Source organism: Rhagoletis zephyria, unplaced genomic scaffold (genome assembly GCF_001687245.7).
Source record: "Rhagoletis zephyria isolate East Lansing unplaced genomic scaffold, Rhagoletis_zephyria_1.1 Rzeph_scaffold_09978, whole genome shotgun sequence".
Classification (NCBI taxonomy): Eukaryota; Metazoa; Arthropoda; class Insecta; order Diptera; family Tephritidae; genus Rhagoletis; species Rhagoletis zephyria.
The window spans coordinates 1-18,040 of record NW_016167056.1 but is presented as its reverse complement, the minus strand read 5'-3'; the positions used below and the strand labels follow the sequence as shown (position 1 = coordinate 18,040).

General features: G+C 37.4%; 1 protein-coding gene across 1 annotated transcript; it reads right to left on the bottom strand.

The window, feature by feature from the left end:
- Positions 1–17,620: 17,620 nt before the first annotated feature.
- Positions 17,621–18,037, bottom strand: LOC108376167 (titin-like; the record flags this gene model as incomplete). The annotated part of the gene is made up of 1 exon (XM_017632354.1): positions 17,621–18,037. A coding segment is annotated over one exon (417 nt), but the record flags the coding sequence as incomplete, so codon positions are not given.
- Positions 18,038–18,040: the final 3 nt, after the last annotated feature.

Here is an 18,040-nt window from a genome sequence, read left to right as displayed (position 1 = left end):
CGTCCAAAACCTTTATTTTTTCCCATGTTTGTCATTTTTCCACCCTTCAACGTTTTTTTTCTCTCAAAAGCTAGACATGCTATAACATTTTTCTTAAATATACTTGAAATCAGGGGAAAAATCTATAAGATGATGATAAAAACTGCCGTAGCTTAAAAATAAGAAACATTTTTATTTAAATTTCGGCAGCTTTTATACTAGTAGGAGATCCGTCAAGGGCACGAACTTCTCCCATGTGTTTAATGGATGAAATCTACTTTGTATGAAATTTAACGTGTTAGAAAATATTTGGCGAGTGGGTTGGCTGATAAAATCCTGGCCAGGATATTTTTAGTTAAATACTCAAAAATTATAATTTTTTTTTTAATTTTGACTTATTTATTTAATGAATTGATTACACATATTCCAATCGAAAGTATAAACCCTATAGAATTTGTTAAACAGATGAGTGAAAATTGCTAGTATTACGTTCCTGTTCATACCTGCCAACCAGATGGGTAAGCCATGAAAAAATATATACAAGCCAGCGTTTTCACATTCTATAGGCTTATTACTTTCGATTGGCATATAATTTGTTCATTAAACAAATGAGTGCAGAATTAAAAAATAATAATAATGTTTGAATATTTAATTAAAAAATATCTTGTCCCACTCGCGAAATGTTTCCTAACACGTTAAATTTCTTAAAAAATAGATTTCATCCATTAAACAGATGGTTGAAAGTCGTGCCTTTGTCGTATCTTAGACTATACGCTCTTCTATTTTGAAAATTTGAAAATCTCCCTCATTTCTTGGAAGATTTTCATTTCGGAGGTGTTGTTGAGAATATATTTTCTCTCACTATTGATATATACGATATATATATTGATTGATATACATATATTGATATATTGATATATAAATTAAGGCCATGAGGGCCAGAGTAGCTTAACTGACATTTCAAAAAATAGTTTAGGTGCACCTTAAAATTCATTACTACAATCGAAACGGTAATAGCCCGAGGCACGGCCCTTTTCGTATTCTTTTACTAAAATATGTAGCATCATCAGGTGCAGTGAACTCTTGAGTAAAAGATCGCATTTATATTTTATAGATCCTTCTTTCTCGTATTACGATTTTTTTTTTAGATAGGCCCTCATGGCGTCAATTCAATGAGCTATAAAGCTGTGTACTCAAAAGAATACTAACACTTCTGAGATGAAAGTTTGAAATTTGGGTGAAAATGTGTTGCATTTTTTTGCAGTTTTCTACAAAGCTTTAAAATGGGGTGTATGTGGGTTTTTAAGAGCACGAACTATATTTAAATTGAAAATTCTTAAAAATAAATAATAAAAATAAGTGGCAAACAATATCACTTTGAAATGGCGTGCTATAGATATGACCGATATTGTACACCCAGAAAAAATTCAGCTAAATATACTTCTCGCAACACGTAATTTGGTTATAGTTACATAATTTAGTTATAGTTACCAAACCATGTGTTGAGAGAAATATTTTCAGCTGACTTTTTTCTGACATACATACATAGTTAAAACAGCAGCTTATTCCCATACCACGAAGTTCAGAAAAAATTTTAAATATCTTTCAAAAACTCTAATAAAGCTGTCTTGAAAATTAAAATTACGTTACAAAGTAAAAAACATTGCGTCGTTGTCGATACTTTTTAAATTTCATACTTTTTTTTAGAAAAAAACCCGATTTTCAAGAGCATATCGTTGCCTTAATATAGAAAGGCCCTATCTGACATCGTCGCTGATTTACAAAAAGTCGTAACTAACTAAAAATCGAAAATTTACGTTTTAATTGATTATGATGCATTTGATCGAATTATGTGGCCTCACATCGTTTTATGCAATAAAAGATTTTAGTTAGTTACGGCTTTGTGCATTTCAGCGACGATGTGAGATAGGGCCTTTCTATATTAAGGCAACGATATGTAACATCTTCAGCTTACAAATGACGCTGAAGTCTTATTCTCCCTCTTCTTATTTGCAACTATAGCTTGTCGATTTGGGTCGAGAACAAAAAACTGCGTCCATTGCCTCTCTCTTTTGCGAATCTGCGTCAGTTGTTGATCTCGAGTGCAGACAAATATTAATTAATTTTAACTTAGATGTATTATTCTCCTATGTCCTCAACAAGCTCCTAAGTAGTTTCGCATAAAGGCTCGGGACCATGCAAGCGCATTTGGGGTCCACGCTTTTCGAGTCAGTCAGCCCTTCCGTTGCCTTCACACTCTTCATGTCCCGGAACCCATCCCTACGTTACGCTATTGTGGGCTCCCACATGGTTCAAAAGAGTTTCACAGCTGTCCACAACCCTTCATTATGATTTAAAAGAGTCTAAGGCCTTTAGCACTGCCCTTTCTGGCCCTTTTGTCCTTCTGCGAAGGCATTCGTGAACACAGACTTCGATTGCGAAGACTTCCGCCAGGAATATTGGCAGTCTTTTCTGAAATCTTGATCCAAGTACACCTGCCCCTTTACTACCGTCGTCTATCTTCGATGCGTCGGTTTGGCATACTTGGGACCCTTCGTCAATCATAGCTATATATTATCGCTTCACAGCAGTTCCTTTCAGGAATTCTGACCTTTTAGGGTTTGTAAAAGGATAATTTCGGTGGCATGATGCCCGTGAACTTGATAGCGGGATCAACCGGGAATTACTTCAGAACGTACAAATGACTCCGAAGATCTGCACTTTTCATGCTTATCGTATTGGGCAGCCGTAAGGCTCTCCAGCAGGCCTCGTTTTCAATGAGAAGAGACAGGTGCATTCAACTCCTGTAATGGTCACGCGGGCCAGTCGGTGCAGCTTGCTCAAGTTGGAACACACTGATATGTGGCCTCCATTTCGTACACATAAGTTCAAAAATGAAAGAGCGATTTTGGGTTTTTATTCTCTTAGGTTGGCTACAATTATGTTTCAGCTTATATGATCAGTGTGAAAGTGTTAGGTGGCGCAGCGCTCTGAAAAGTAAAAATGTAATGCTGAAGTTTAAAGAACGCCAAAAGCCATAGGGGCGATAGATTTTAATTTTGTAAAATGGGGTTTTCTTCTAAATGTGAATTCTATACAAAGTATAATTTTAAAGTTTTTATATGTTCAGCTCATTAGTATTTAATGAAATATTAAAGTATTTAAAGAAAAAGTCATAAGTCATTTTCTCCATGTTTCACCAATAGAAACAATTTTTGTTTATCTCAAGATAATTTTACTTTTAGCTATTGAATCCGACCGTGAACGTTTTTCTGAAGATGATTTTTTAAATTAATTTTTTTAACCAACTTCCACGTAAACATGGTTATATAATGATGAAATAGCATTTTTATTTAGGAATTTTAAAAACAAACTTAGCTACAGGTATTTTCAAATTTAATATATTTCTTTTAATTTTAGGCGCCATATTGGATCGGTCATTTTGGTTTTTGTTATTTTGACTTCAAATTGGAATTCAGTGACCTCAAAACGTGGTAAACGTGAATTCATGTGAATACCCTAATATTTTTAAGCCCAGCATATATGTAATACTCCTATATTGGCAGTAAGAGCTAGTACCGTCCGAAAACACTACAGTACAGATATATCAATAAACACGTACGAAAGAAAAGGAACAGATACGTTTATAAATAAACATGTACACAACACATATACAAAAACGGCACTCAAGTACACAATACATTGACAAAAACGGTACTAGACTGTCTCGCTTTGATTTCAGAATGCTTACACATTGAGAAGTTAGCTTACTGCCAATATAGAAGTATTACATATATGGGCACAAGCATTTATTTGCTTAGCTTTTGGCCACCAGACCAGTGCCGGATATGAAATAACGGGTTTTACTACTGGGTGATATTCCTCAAGTCTTACCATGAAGTCTGTGATAGGCATAAAGCGATGTCAGTTCTAATTGAGCTTTTTATTCAGATTTACGCCTAGATACATCGCCTCTTCTGAAAACAAAATCTCTGTCCCTTCCAAGGTCCGAACGCACTGATGAAATATTCGCGAAAACGGGGTTGCTAAAATATTGGGAGATATGTACATAATTTCTGTTTTCGCTAACAAAACCCAATCCAGCCTACCAAATGATAAAAAAAAAGCTGGCAGTTTTCGTAGGAAAAGCCCATGTTTGGGAACTCTGGTTGTACTAAATGTCATTCTAGAAATCGCGTCGTAGAAGTAGCTTCTTTTCGTGCTTTCAAAATGGGCTTTAAAGTAGAGGAAAAATTGTTGTGCGTCAATTTGTTTATCTAGTGTCTCTTTCAGTATTTCACGCATTTACCTGGTCTGAAGTAACACTGATAAGATTCAACCAGTGCCTTAGACTTTCATTTGCATGTATATAGGTAGTCTATGTTTGCAACAGCGTTATACTATATATGCTGAACATGACCAAGATAATTTAGCTCTTGCTTTTTTTGGCTCTGACAGTATATTCTTCTACGAAGAACACAAATTTATACAAAAAAAAAACTGTCTCACTTAAAAAAGCTATTACGAGTATATTTACATAAATATTTTCACATAACCATGCAAAACTGTTTAAACTCAAAGAACTTGGCGATCGGTATCTTGAGTAGGGTCCGATAGCTTTCATTCAAATAAATTTTCAACACAACAAATTAAAAAGGTCAAACATTTTTTTTTGTTTATTTCTTGAACTTTTCAAATGCTAATCAGATAAATCACCAAATCTCGGTTACTTTAACAAATTAGTTGTATCTTTTAAGATAATTCGTTGCGACTCCTAAATACGCTTGTTTATTTCAATGTCACCGCGTACAAGGTTGCATGTCACCGGAAACATTGCAATCTCCCGCCATCACAAATCCATCGCGATCACTGCTTGCTGATTAATGCGTGGTGCAGCTGCCATTTTCGAGGCTAATTATCCACTTTAAAAAATTATATTCCACTCACAAGCAAACGTGCGGAGAGACAGCAGACACAATACAAAATTAAAGCAAAATGCAAGGACTCCCATAATCAGATACCAATGCGGAGATTAAAACTCACAACAAAGCAATTGCAATATAAACAGAGAATTTAAATTGATAAACAAAAATAAAACCAAAATGTTTATCTCTAAACACGCATTGCGGTCAATCTCCAACTGTAGGCAACTTTGGCTTTTGTCGGCGGCCCCCAAAAACCAGCCCCAATCATCAACCAAACAAAGCAGTCAGCAAATATAAGGGCCAGGTTAAATGCAAAAAAAAAAGAAAAAAAATATACAAAATACTTCACAAAAAGAAAATGCGCCAACCATTCATTTTGCAAGATTCGTCTGTGCTTTGGTCGGTGTGAGCGGTCATCGGTGGTTTGCGGTTGGTGGCAAGCGTTCCTTTGCAGGGCATCATTCAATTGGCGACATTTCTCGTCCGCGCGGCAATAGCTTTTAGCCAACCTGGGCAACAGTAGCTCCAGCAATCAGTGGCAACGCCAACAACAATGCACAGTAGCTACATGCATTTTTTGTTTTTGCTGCATTGTTCAACAGTCACCAACTCCACCACTAGCCACAATCCTTTGCCTTACGAAATGTCAATTCGATGATTCCACGAATCGTTTTTGATGCTGAGCTGATGCTGAACGAGCCGCAGCTCTGTAATACTCGTACCGTTGAAAGGATTTTGTGTTAAACAGTAGCTGAGCTGAAAGCTATGATGTTGCCAACATAATGCCATACCAACAACTAGCGATTGATGCAGCGTACACACAGCGCAAGAGCGCAACAAAAGCGGCTTACGCCATGCGCCCAAAAGAAAAATGGCGTCCGTCACCATTTTGCTGCATCGCCATGCATTGACTCCTTTTGGTGATGCATTATAATGCATCACGTCGTTGCAAAACGAGTATTTGCAGGAAGCCGCCACAGCCGCTTTACTTTGAATGAATGCGGCAAAACATCAAAGCCGTACGCAGTCAGCCCAGGCATTCAAAATGCGCCATAATCCTTTGCTTGCAGCATGGAAAATTGCATTCAGATGCAAATTGAATTGAATTGAATTGATGAGTTGAATGCTTTGGTTGATCGGTCGGTCGGTTTGTTGCTTGCTTGCTTGCCGCTTTGCATATGAACTCCGCCGTCTGCTGAACACACAAAGCAGGTAAACAAAGGTTTTAATGCATTTTCTTAGACCAGTTAAAAAAAATATATATATGAGGCAGGAGGTGGTGGCGTGAAAATACTGTGAAAATGCGGTAGATTAAAAGCATTTCTGTAACAATTTGCGTAAAGCTTTTCTCAGAATTTTACGTATGCTTATAACTTCTACTTATGCATATGTATATTAGGGTGTTTCATTTTTAGGCAAAACTTTTTTCTCTGTGCTAGCATCCGGGCCGGGCGATTTGAAGCAGCCGAAAGATTCAACACGCCATCTTACTTAGTAGAGAAATCAAGCCCATATTTTTCAAATGCCAGTCCTTTTTTCTTATATGCATATAAGTACATTTGGACATTTGGAGCCGAGTTGCAAAATGATATTGAAAGTGGCATTACCCAAAACACCCTCAAGGTCTACAAAACTGTTCAAGGCGAATTCTTTCTTAGTGATAGCCCTGAAATTTCTGGAAATTAGATTTTCCAATGAAAAGATTTCCACAAAGTGTGTGATGAAAACGCCTCCCGACGAATACGCGATGCAACCCATCTATTCGGACATTTCAGCATGAATGACATCATGTTTGTGACTTGAAACTTTAAGGGCGAGTATCGATAGGATAAAGACGACGTAAACTAGTCTCCATAATTGTGGTGTGTATGCAAATGCAAGCGACGCAGTGAAAATATTTTCCAAGGTCGCCCCAAAAAGCTGAGCCCCTTCTTTGAGAACCATTGGTAGAATACCATCCGGACCGGGCGATTTGAAGCTGCCAAAAGATTCAACCGCCATCCGAAAATTCTAATTGAAACCAAAAAACCTGTGGTATTTGTAAGGGAAATCGAATTTTTGAAAGAGCTAAACCTGTGATGCAGTTAAATTGTTTTTCAAACGACATATGTAATTATTAATTTTCTATGAAGTATCAGATTTTGCGGTAGCACAGAGTAACAAATATATCTCTTAAAAACTGAAGCACTCTAATGTGCATGCATACACACATACATAGTCCAAATGTACTTATATGCATATAAGAAAAAAGGACTAACATTTGAAAAATATGGTATTGAAACTGAAAGATTAAACTACAATTGGTGTTCGATGAAAAACTGATCCCTTTACTGAGTAAGATGGCGTGTTGAATCTTTTGGCAGCTTCAAATCGCCCGGTCCGGATGGTATCCTACCTATTGTTCTCAAAGAAGGGGTTGGGGATTTAGCAAGCAAAACCCCACGTGGATCCGCCATTGCATTGTTGCACTGTGTAATTATTATATTAAGATGAAAACTTTTCGAGTCATCTATAATTATTATTCAAGGACTTACATTATATATGTCCTTTCATAATAACTATCAGTAAGATAAATATTTTAAGTCTTTAAAGACTTTTATTTTGAGACTTCTATACATATTTAGTCTAAAGGAAAGCCGAGATTCTTTGTACGCTGTAATCTCGAAAACTACTTAAACGATTTTGACGAGATTTTCTCTAATATACTCTGTATCGACAGGAGAGTGACTTTTTTACTTAGAATTTTGATAGGGGTGCCACCTGTCTAAAAAACTCTAAGAGCCGAACCGTTCATTGGATTACATAAGATCGGGTGTCAAATGAAAGGAATTGACCTCTAGAAACACACTAATGTTTTTCTTTAATAGGGTTGCCGCCTGTTAATAAGATTACTATATTCAATCATAATAAGCGTAGGCATCAGTTCTGCACCGTCACAGTCAAAAGAAACGACTTAGCCTCTCCATGTGCAATAATGTATTATTTTTCTGAGCAGGGTTGCCACTTATTAAAAAATCTTTTAAATATTTTCACCGCTCGTTGGATTACAAATTGAGATACCAAATTAAAGGGCTTGGCCTTCGCATGTACAAAAGCTTTCATTTTTTGAATAGGGTTGCCACCCTTTTAAAAGTTACTATCTTCTATACATAGTATAAAGGAAAGTCGAGATATTTTGACCACGCTAATCTCAAAAACTACTGAACGGATTTATCGTAAGGTTTTATTTTGTGCGCAAAATTGAAAAATGTGGGCTTTTCGTTAGATGACAAGATGCGCAATTATAAAAGAACAACAATAATTTTTTAACAAAGGTTCTATAGTAGTTACTTGTCAAACAAAACCATAGTAAAAATTATCCTTTTATTGTTTCCGTAACGGTTCTCGAAAGATAGTGAACCTAATTTTTTTGGTATTAGCTATATGCTTTGACAACATAAAGGAGAGCGATTTGAATCAATTGCTTATTAAATAGAAACTATCCCTGCGGAGTTTGGCAAACATTTACTAGCCCAAACCAAATGTGCTGTAGTTATTAGCAGGAGTGTATGTATGTATGTACATTAGACTGTCCCAAGAATATGTGGAAAAAAATTTGTTTGCAAATTTTGACATGCTAGAGTATGCTTTTTAGCCTAAATAGCATATATTTGAAGTTTAATGGCCGTAGGATAACGATAACCTGTGCCGACTTCTAGTTGAGGTTTTAGCTAATAACTTGAATTAAGGCTAGCAATTGTCCATGAAAACTATGGAAATGCGAAAAATTCGATATGTTGCCCATATATTGCATTAATAGTAAATCTCCATCTTTATATTTTTCATAGTGCGGTGGGATTTTTTTAAAAATATCCTTTGATATTTGTATCCTTTAATATCCTTATAAATATTCATAGGACTTAAATTAAACGAGGTATGTATGTATGTCGACTTGTGTTCAGTTGCCGTTCCAGTAGCCAATGCTCCAGGTATTGTCCTTTGTATTTTGCATAGCGCTACTAGACTCAATAGCCGACAGTAAGTAGTCAGTTGTCATACGTAATACGAATTTTAGTATATCGTTACCCATCTGCCTTACATAATAGGGTCATATGGTTCTTCAAAATGCTTTTAAAATTAAAAATCCTGAAGGATAAAACTGATGAATTAAGTTGAATTTAGTATTTTTAAGCACACGGCAACTCTCCTAAATACAGTTTAGAAATAAATTATTTTCAAACCCATTTCGATTGATACCCAACTTTTTAGAATCCATTTAACTTATTAAATAATTTGAACTGAATTTTTTTCAACAAAAAAAACCAAATCTTAATTTAAAGATTTCTTAATACTCGTTCTTTTGATAACCATATTTTAATATTTCATGTAACTTATGCATAATTAAACGAAGTACCACTTTCAAAACAGGCGCCAACCCTCTTAAAAATTATTTTCGAACTAAAATTTCCTTAAATATTTTTCGGCTGACATTGTTATAAATATTGCAAGTAACTGATTAAGTGGTAATTCATCTTTTAAGCACGTGGCAACCCTCCTAAATATAGTTCTTAAATAAAAGATTTTAAACCCATTTCCATTGATAACCATGGGTTAGTAATTAATTTAACTTATTAAATAAATTAAGTTTAGCCCTTTAAACAGGGGCAACCCTCAAACACATCAAAAATGTTCTAAATTGTCAAACTAAGTATTTCTTAAAGATCTTTGACATCCATCGTTAATATTTCATATAACTTGGGTATAAAATAGTTCAATTAGGCTTCTCAAATAGGTGGCAACCCTATTCAAAATATTTCCGAACTACTACCTTCTTAAACCTCTCTTGTTTGACACCCATATAGCGATACCTTATTCACTTACCAAATTCCTCTATTTAAAATTTAATTAGATTTTTTTAACATGTGGCAACCCTTCTGTATGTTGTACGTAGTTAAGTTATAAAGCCTTTTCAAAACCATTTCGATTGATAACTTGAGTTTAATTATTTAACACGTGGCAACTCGTTTCGAAAAACAAAACCAGTTTGCACATCTACAGGCGAAGCGCTTTAATTTGACACCCCATTTTTGAAAATCGAACGAACAGTGCAGATCTTTTATGTTGCACAAAAAATGCCTTCGCGTATTATATATATAAATATAGATAAGTCATTGTTGTCAAATTGTATTCTAATGTCATCAAGTATTTTTATCATTGTAGTAGAGCAGATGTGCTTCGGTCTGAACCCAGACTGCAGTGCAGATTTAATACCCCATATAGCTCTAACAACATTACCTTCACTTACTCCCACAAACTGAAATTTCTCTTCCAAGGTGGCATCAACCCAGAGAGCTTTCGAAGTATGAGGTGCACCTATGTTACTACTCGCAGCTGTAAATAAGTCATTTAGTATAAAAGGATCTAAATCACATTCAGATTTCAAATTTGCATGCACTTTCAAGTTTTTAAGTTTCGCCATAAATATTTAGAAGGAAGTGATGGGTCCAATTTAACGCCACAGTATTTCCTTTTTGCTTGCTTGATAAATGAAGTAGCTTTATTTCGAGCAGCTTTATACTGAGGCCAGGTGAAAGTAGTCATTTGCCTTCTCCATTTTGCATATAGCCTGTTACAAGTTCTTATTGCCGAATGTACACTTTGGGTGAACCAAGGGCAAGATGGATTGGTTGATTGAGCTATACGAAGAGGAATATGATTTTCGAAAATATTTGTCAAGTTGTTATTAAATAAATTTATAGTTTAAAAAACTAAAACCTCCCTATTATAATTGCCGTTCGTACTGTCATCAGGTATGTAACTTGAGAATAGAAATCGCTGTATCTTTTAGGCGCATCAATATTACATAGTTACATCCCGAGCTAATAAAAGGAAGGTAATAATAAAAAAATAGAAGTTTTTCATCCACTGAATCACAATACCAACAATCATTCCAATTCACACTTGAGAGGCTTTGACATAGCTCATTCATATTTACTGACTTATAGTCACGATACATAAATGTGTTTGTGAAAATCAGGTCGTGGTCACATATAAAGAATAATTGGTCAAATTTGAGAACGTAGCTGGGACTAGATGTAATGAAATTATCTAAGAGGCTGGGGTTACAATTATTAGCCAATCTCGTCGGTACAGATTTATTAACTATGGATAGACCCGCTGCGGTAACATGATCAAGTAGCTGATCAGAATAGGTGCCGCTTTGGAGTAGGTTCACATTGAAATCGCCACAAATCACGTAAATTTCATAGTCAATTAGATACATAGACAGTTCAACAAAAAATGAGTCGAATAAACTACACACACGCCACTAAAATGCTTGTTACTCCATCAGAGACTTCAGCTATAATGAACTCATATTTTTTTACCATATACACATGTACATTGCATAAGAACAAGAAAAAATAAATAAATAAAATAAAATCAATCCAATCAAAACACCTCCACATTGTCTGATAACTTATTCCGATAAAATTACCATTAATGCCAAAAATTCTTGAAAATAATGCAATCACGTCGAAGTGATCGAACAAAAATAACTGCATTCAAAGCATTAAAAAAAACAAGTCCACGCCAAATCTCTAATGAAGTTGCAATAGCGCCATTCACAAATGTTGCAATTACTCGTGGCAAGTTTGCTGTGCTGATCGAGCATTGTTGTACACCTCCGATCGCAATGTCGTCGCTGCAGCTCTTATTGTTGTTGCTGCTATTGCTGTGGCATATGCAAATTATTGCCATACACTTTGTAGTGCAATTTGCAATTCGCAATTTACCTGCTGTGCCAACAGCAAACACATGAAATTACTAAAATAGCGCGACTGCAACAATTGGTAGCAAGAATAGCAACTGCCATGCTACCGACATAATCACACTCGTAGATGCAAACAATTACAAATTCGACCAAACAGCTGGTGGGGAAGGTGGGGGAGGAACCGTAGAGCACCGAGCGAATTTTGAGAAATGTTTTTTTTGTTCTTCTCTTCAGTTACTTTAACGCTTCCAGCAGCAACGCATGCGCATTACCAATACGCTAAGCGCGATATATATGAACGCCTTAATACACGCTGACAGTTACAAAGTGGCAAGCGATTGCGGGAGTAGCAGCTACTAGCAAAAAGCCACATGCTACATGCGACAACATGCAACCAGGCGGCAGTGACTAGCATTGAAATGCAAAAGGCCAAAGGCGCTATTGCCACTGCCACACCACTAGACAAGATCTGGATTGGAGTGGTGCAGGGTGCTGCATGCGAACGAGCGCAAACTGTTTACACAAACGTCTGGTTGCAAATGTCTGGTTGCAACATGTACCCACCCGCTGTGTTGCACTCGAAACAGCAGCCCAAATCTAATGACGCGGCGAATGCCTTCCTATGTACACTTGCCACATTGCAAGTAGTTGAATCTAGCGTAATGTGGCAATATGTTTGTACAATAACAATTGTCTGGCACAGCTGTAATTTGTGGCGTTGTAATCAAAAAACGCCCACCCTTTTTGAATTTCGCTAACGGCGATTGCAACGCTTGCCCCGAATCTTTAGAAAAATATGTATAATGCAAATTATAAAAGATAGAAAAAATAGAAATAAAAAAATAACCATGTATAGTTCGCATAATCAAATCAATAAACAGCGCATTTCAATTTTTTTTTTCGATACCATTGACATTAAAAAGAATTAAAGCAGTTGGGTGACCGGTTAGCGCTGCCACCCCAATAGGAATGGTTTGCAGCAGAAAAGGGAGCTTCTCACATTAACCTATTACAATCACAATTATGACCCGATCTGCTCTACTTATGTAGAACGCCATCTTTGCAGTGCGCATGCTCATTAACACCGTTGCATACGCTATTTCGGTCAATGGTGAAAGACGTCGCGGTTAGTCATCACTGCCTTGTCTTTGGTGACGGTTAAGGTTTCGTAGATAAAAAAAAAATCAGTGGCGGTTACGAATAGAACTACAAGGCTGAAAAACTATAAAAAATTGAAGCTGCACGCCTGCAGCTGGGCTACTTAATTACGGCGCGGAAGAGATGATAAGGTGGATGCATCAACACTTGTGCATAATATGGCCAGATGAACGCATACCCAATTACTGGCATTTAAGTGTGATCTGCCCAATCCACAAGAAAGTCGGCCCGCCATGCGCGCCAACCACCACGGGTTGATCAGCCTTTTAGTCATCGGATATAAAGTATTGGGTGAAAGACTAAAGGCCCGCAAAAGTTCTATGTGGACCGGCCTTAACAATCAGGGCGCTCATGTCACTGTTAACAGCTATAATTTGCACTGAGTAGGCAAGTGAGAAATAAATTATTCTCTTGACGTAAAATAATCATACTCTAAAGCAGTGATTCCCAAAGTAGTCCAGGTGGACCACCAGGGGTCCACAGGAGACTAGACAGAGGTCTACGTTGGCGTGAAAAATATATGGGGGTCCACGAGTTGTAAGTGGGTGTCCACAAAAATCCATCTGGTTTCGATAGTAAAGAACCAAAATAGTTGATTGATAGCCTATTTATTTAACTTTAATTTTTTTGGGTGGTGTATAGTGCTCTTGACGCACTTACCGTCACTTTGTGTCATCATACGTGGGAAAGCCTTAAAGGCCACCTACAGACTAAAAAGAAACGGATCTTGGTATAACACTGAGTGAGGTGACACGGAATTTGCCAGCAACAGATATTTGAGCACTTGTGTCTTTGCAATGCTACAGGATACTACGCCACCATTACTTTAAGCTGAAGCACAACACCGGCGAACGGCAAATTTTTCGTCGCGAATGTTCGCCGAGATAACTAAAACACACTGATTTATATGAGAACGCGCACAACCAAAGCAAACGGCGAAGTTTGCTCGACGACTGTTCGCGACGATAGATTTATTTCTATTGTCTTCGGTCTTCCAGGCTGAGGTATTTGCAATCCTCAAATCTATAGACCACCTAGTGGAAAATAGGTGGAGGGGAAGGGTGTTTACGTGTCTACTGGTAGATCCAAGCTGTACGGCATTGGCTAGCCTTCTATCTAAGTTCTTCCGAACTATGTAGTAGTAGAGACTATTTAAAAAATGTATCACATGCAAATTCATGAGTGAGCCGAACAAGTGCGGAGTTTATTTAGTGCACTTAAAAAATATAACTCCTCAGAGCGAGATAGTTCTTTCATGGCTTTACAAGCTCTGTTGTTTTATAACTTGCTTTATTTTAATAAATAGAATACAAGAAAACATTTTATTTTTAATTTTGCCACTGTGAACTTAGTTTTGGAACTCGCCCGCGATGCAAAATTTCATCGTTAGAATTAATCTTCACATTTTCTGATGACCTTTGGGAATAGGTTCGGGGGGTCCGCCGAAACCAGTAAAGTTTTGAAATGGGTCTACGAGAAAAATAAGTTTGGGAACCTCTGCTCTAAAGTAACTCAACATGTCGGTGCTGGTGTATGTCGCAGAACCAAGGACAATGACACATCCGATGAATGAGGCGGCCCTTGGAGTGTTCGAGAGAAAGATCTTGCAGAAAATTGACAGATCATTGCGTATTGGCGACGAAGAATACCGGAGATGATGTGTCGTATGAACTTTACAATGATATAAACATAGTACAACGGAGTAAATTACAGAGGCTCCATTGGATCGGCCATGTCGCAACAGATATGAAACTATTCAACACGGGTCACGATGCTGGGACCAAAAAAGGACGAAGGCCTGCGATCGAAAGACGAAGCGGAAAAGGACTTGGGTTCATTTGACATTTCCAATTGACGTAATTGTATGCGTAATCGAACTCGTAACTATGATCTCACTTTCCACATAAGCCTGCGTTCTTCATCGTAGATTTAAAGAAGTAAGCACAGCATTAAGCATTGAATTGGTACAGAACTGGATTAAACAAACATTTGAGTTTCTCCTACCACTCTGTGATGAACGGAAAAATGTGATAAACCAATGCCTTCTTATCCCTTCCAATGCGTTCCTTTCCCTTCCAATGCCTTCTCATCCCTTCAAATGGCTTCCTATCCCCTACAATGCCTTCTTATCCCTTCCAATGTGTTCCTATCCCTTCCTGTGTCATCTCATCCCTTCCAATGCCTTCCTATCCCTTCAAATGCCTTCGTATACCTTCCAATGCGTTCCTATCCATTCCAATGCGTTCCTATCCCTTTCAATGCCTTTCTATCCCTTCCAATGCCTTCGTATCTCTTCCAATGCGTTCCTATCCCTTCCAATGCGTTCCTATTCCTTCCAATGCCTTTCTATCCCTTCCAATGCTTTCGTATCCCTTCCAATGCGTTCCTACCCCTCCCAATGCGACCCTTTTCCTTCCAATGCCTTTCTATCCCTTTCAATGTCTTCTTATCCATTCCAATGCCTTATAAGTTCCACTGCCTTCCTATCCCCTCCAATGCCTTCGTGTCCCTTCCAATGGGTTCCTATCACTTCCAATGCCTTTATATCCCTTCCAATGTCTTCCTATCCCTTCCACTGCCTTCCTATCCCTTCCAATGCATTCTCATTCCTTCCAGTGTCTTCGTATCCCTTCCAATGCCTTCCTATTCCTTCCATTGCCTTCCAATGCCTTCAAACCTCTTCCTATCCCTTTTGATGCTATAACAAGGTCGATTTTCATCTTTGCTTTAATGACAGTTGCTAAATATTCAACGTTGGTGGAACCTACAGCACATATTTTGCAAATGAAGACAATAACCCAGCAAACACAGTCTCTAACGTTGGAGAAATTTTGATTTCTGCATTAGATTTGCATTTTTGTTGAGATCGCTAAGATTCTCGATAGTTTTTCGAGTCGTTCTCTAACGTTTGAGATTGGAGAATGTGGCTAGTTCTCCAATCATTCTCTAATCGATAACTAACCTCAAGGTTTGCTGGGAACTATATCTCATCTTCGCTGGTCAGCATATTGAAAATATTTTGGAATGATCGCAAGAATGCAGAAAGAGTTACTATGGAGTAAATTAAATAATCTCGTTTGATTACATCCGATCTAGGAGTAGAAATTTGACAGGTAAACAAAAAAAAAACAGAAATAACCCCCATCGGGCAATGAAAATGAGTACTGGTCTATAATAAAACCGTAATAAAACCGTATCTGGATTCACCAACGGCATCTTTATAACTACGCTTTTCCAATGAAAATACTCCAACTTTTTCGCTGTCTAGATTGCACCCATTGTACTCGATTAAAGCTCTACCCAGAATTGTAGCGGACGACGGTAAAGCGGTCGACGGTTAACCGCTGTCAAAATTAAAACTCACGAAGGCAGTGGAATGGTTGTTATTAGGGTAAAAATGGTTAAATAAAAATATCTATATCAAAAAAATTAGTAAATATGTATATTTCGGTTACCCTTGGCTGAATGGCATTGAGGTCATGTGCTTCTAAGTACGATGATCCAGGAAAGTGAAGTTTCCTGTACTTCGTCACACAACATACGCCTGGACAGATTTAACATGTCCAATGTTTGACAAGTATTTCAGTACCCTGCAATAGCCATTAAGATAACCTGTAAGGGCCGGATTCACAGTGCTTAGTTAAACGATTGTTAACTTAACCACCAACAAGAGTTTTACTTTCAACTTATATTATATCAGAGTCACATAATTAACTATGGAAATTCATATCGCCTGAAAGTATACAAATTCTTAAAATCAATACTTTTATATTCAAATTTGAAATTCGTTCCACAAAAAAAAAACTAAAAAATTAATTCCACAAGAGTTTAACTATGGGGGCATGCTGGTTTAAACTTTTGTTAACTGAGAGTTGTGAATATGAAAATCAATAGTTAAACTCTTATCAGTGGTTAACTATGCACTGTGAATTTGGCCCTAATAGTCTTTATTTAGTGCCTACTAAATTGTAGGAGTGCTCGGGTTCTTCTTGTTGAAATTTCCGGAAGAAGAACATAGTCTGTCTGTTATCTTGCTTNCTGTGAATTTGGCCCTAATAGTCTTTATTTAGTGCCTACTAAATTGTAGGAGTGCTCGGGTTCTTCTTGTTGAAATTTCCGGAAGAAGAACATAGTCTGTCTGTTATCTTGCTTCCTTCTCCGGTAATGTTGCGTTTCCTATTTCGTGCAGATACATGTGTGGGCTTATGATTCCCTGTGTAGCTTCTTGTCTGGTGAGAGTATCTGCCACTTCATTGTTCATGATTCCAATGTGTTCTGGTATCCAAATGAGATAAACCCAGTTCCAGGATTCGATGAATATTAAAAGTTAAAGGCTGTCCCATACCAGCTTTGAGGTACACTCGTAAAGGTGTCTATTGTTCGCCGCACTTTCTAGATATTCCAATGGCGTGCAATTGGGATACCATTGATAATAATAATACCACTCTAACCTCCGTTCACTACATTTGGACATAGATAATACGTTTCACCATGTGTTGTAGTTATGCAGGGAAAGTGCCGTGGGATCTCGGAGCTTTCGTTAATTAATAATAAATTTCAAAGCATGTGTTCATATTGGAAAATACTCATCTAGGATAAAATTATAAGGTATGCATTGTGATTGTTTTTTACATAGAAATAAGTATGAAAGCGCTATTACCCAAAGCGAATTTCCAAATCAATTTCATTTATTATTTTTGATAAATAAATATGTATGTATAAACTTGAGTATAAATATGTTGAAAGGCTTCAAGGCTTTTCAAGTGCACCTACATCCTTCTGCATCGCTTTTGATCCCCATCCCTTACTAATCCCAACCATGCTCTTTCTGCACCACATGTTTGTATATGGTAATTGGCACCGGGTATGGTTTAGGCACAGGGATTTTTATTTGCTTGATTACCTCTACTGGGTAGGGGCGCTCCACTTCGACGGGATATGGCTTCTCTACCGTATAGGGTATACGTTTTTCGGTAACCTCGGGCACGATGTTATAAGTTGGTATTTGTATTTCATGTTCCACAGGCACATGCACTGCATAAGGCTCAGGAATTTGTATGCGTATCACATTCGGCACCTCCACAGGCACTGGATGGGGTATGGAAAGTGGCACCTTCTCGATTACTTTGACCGGCACATGCTTTGATATCTCTGAATGTGTCTCATATGGGTGATGGCCGCCGCTGTACGATGTTTCCTCAAGACCATGATGTGAAGCGGCACACAA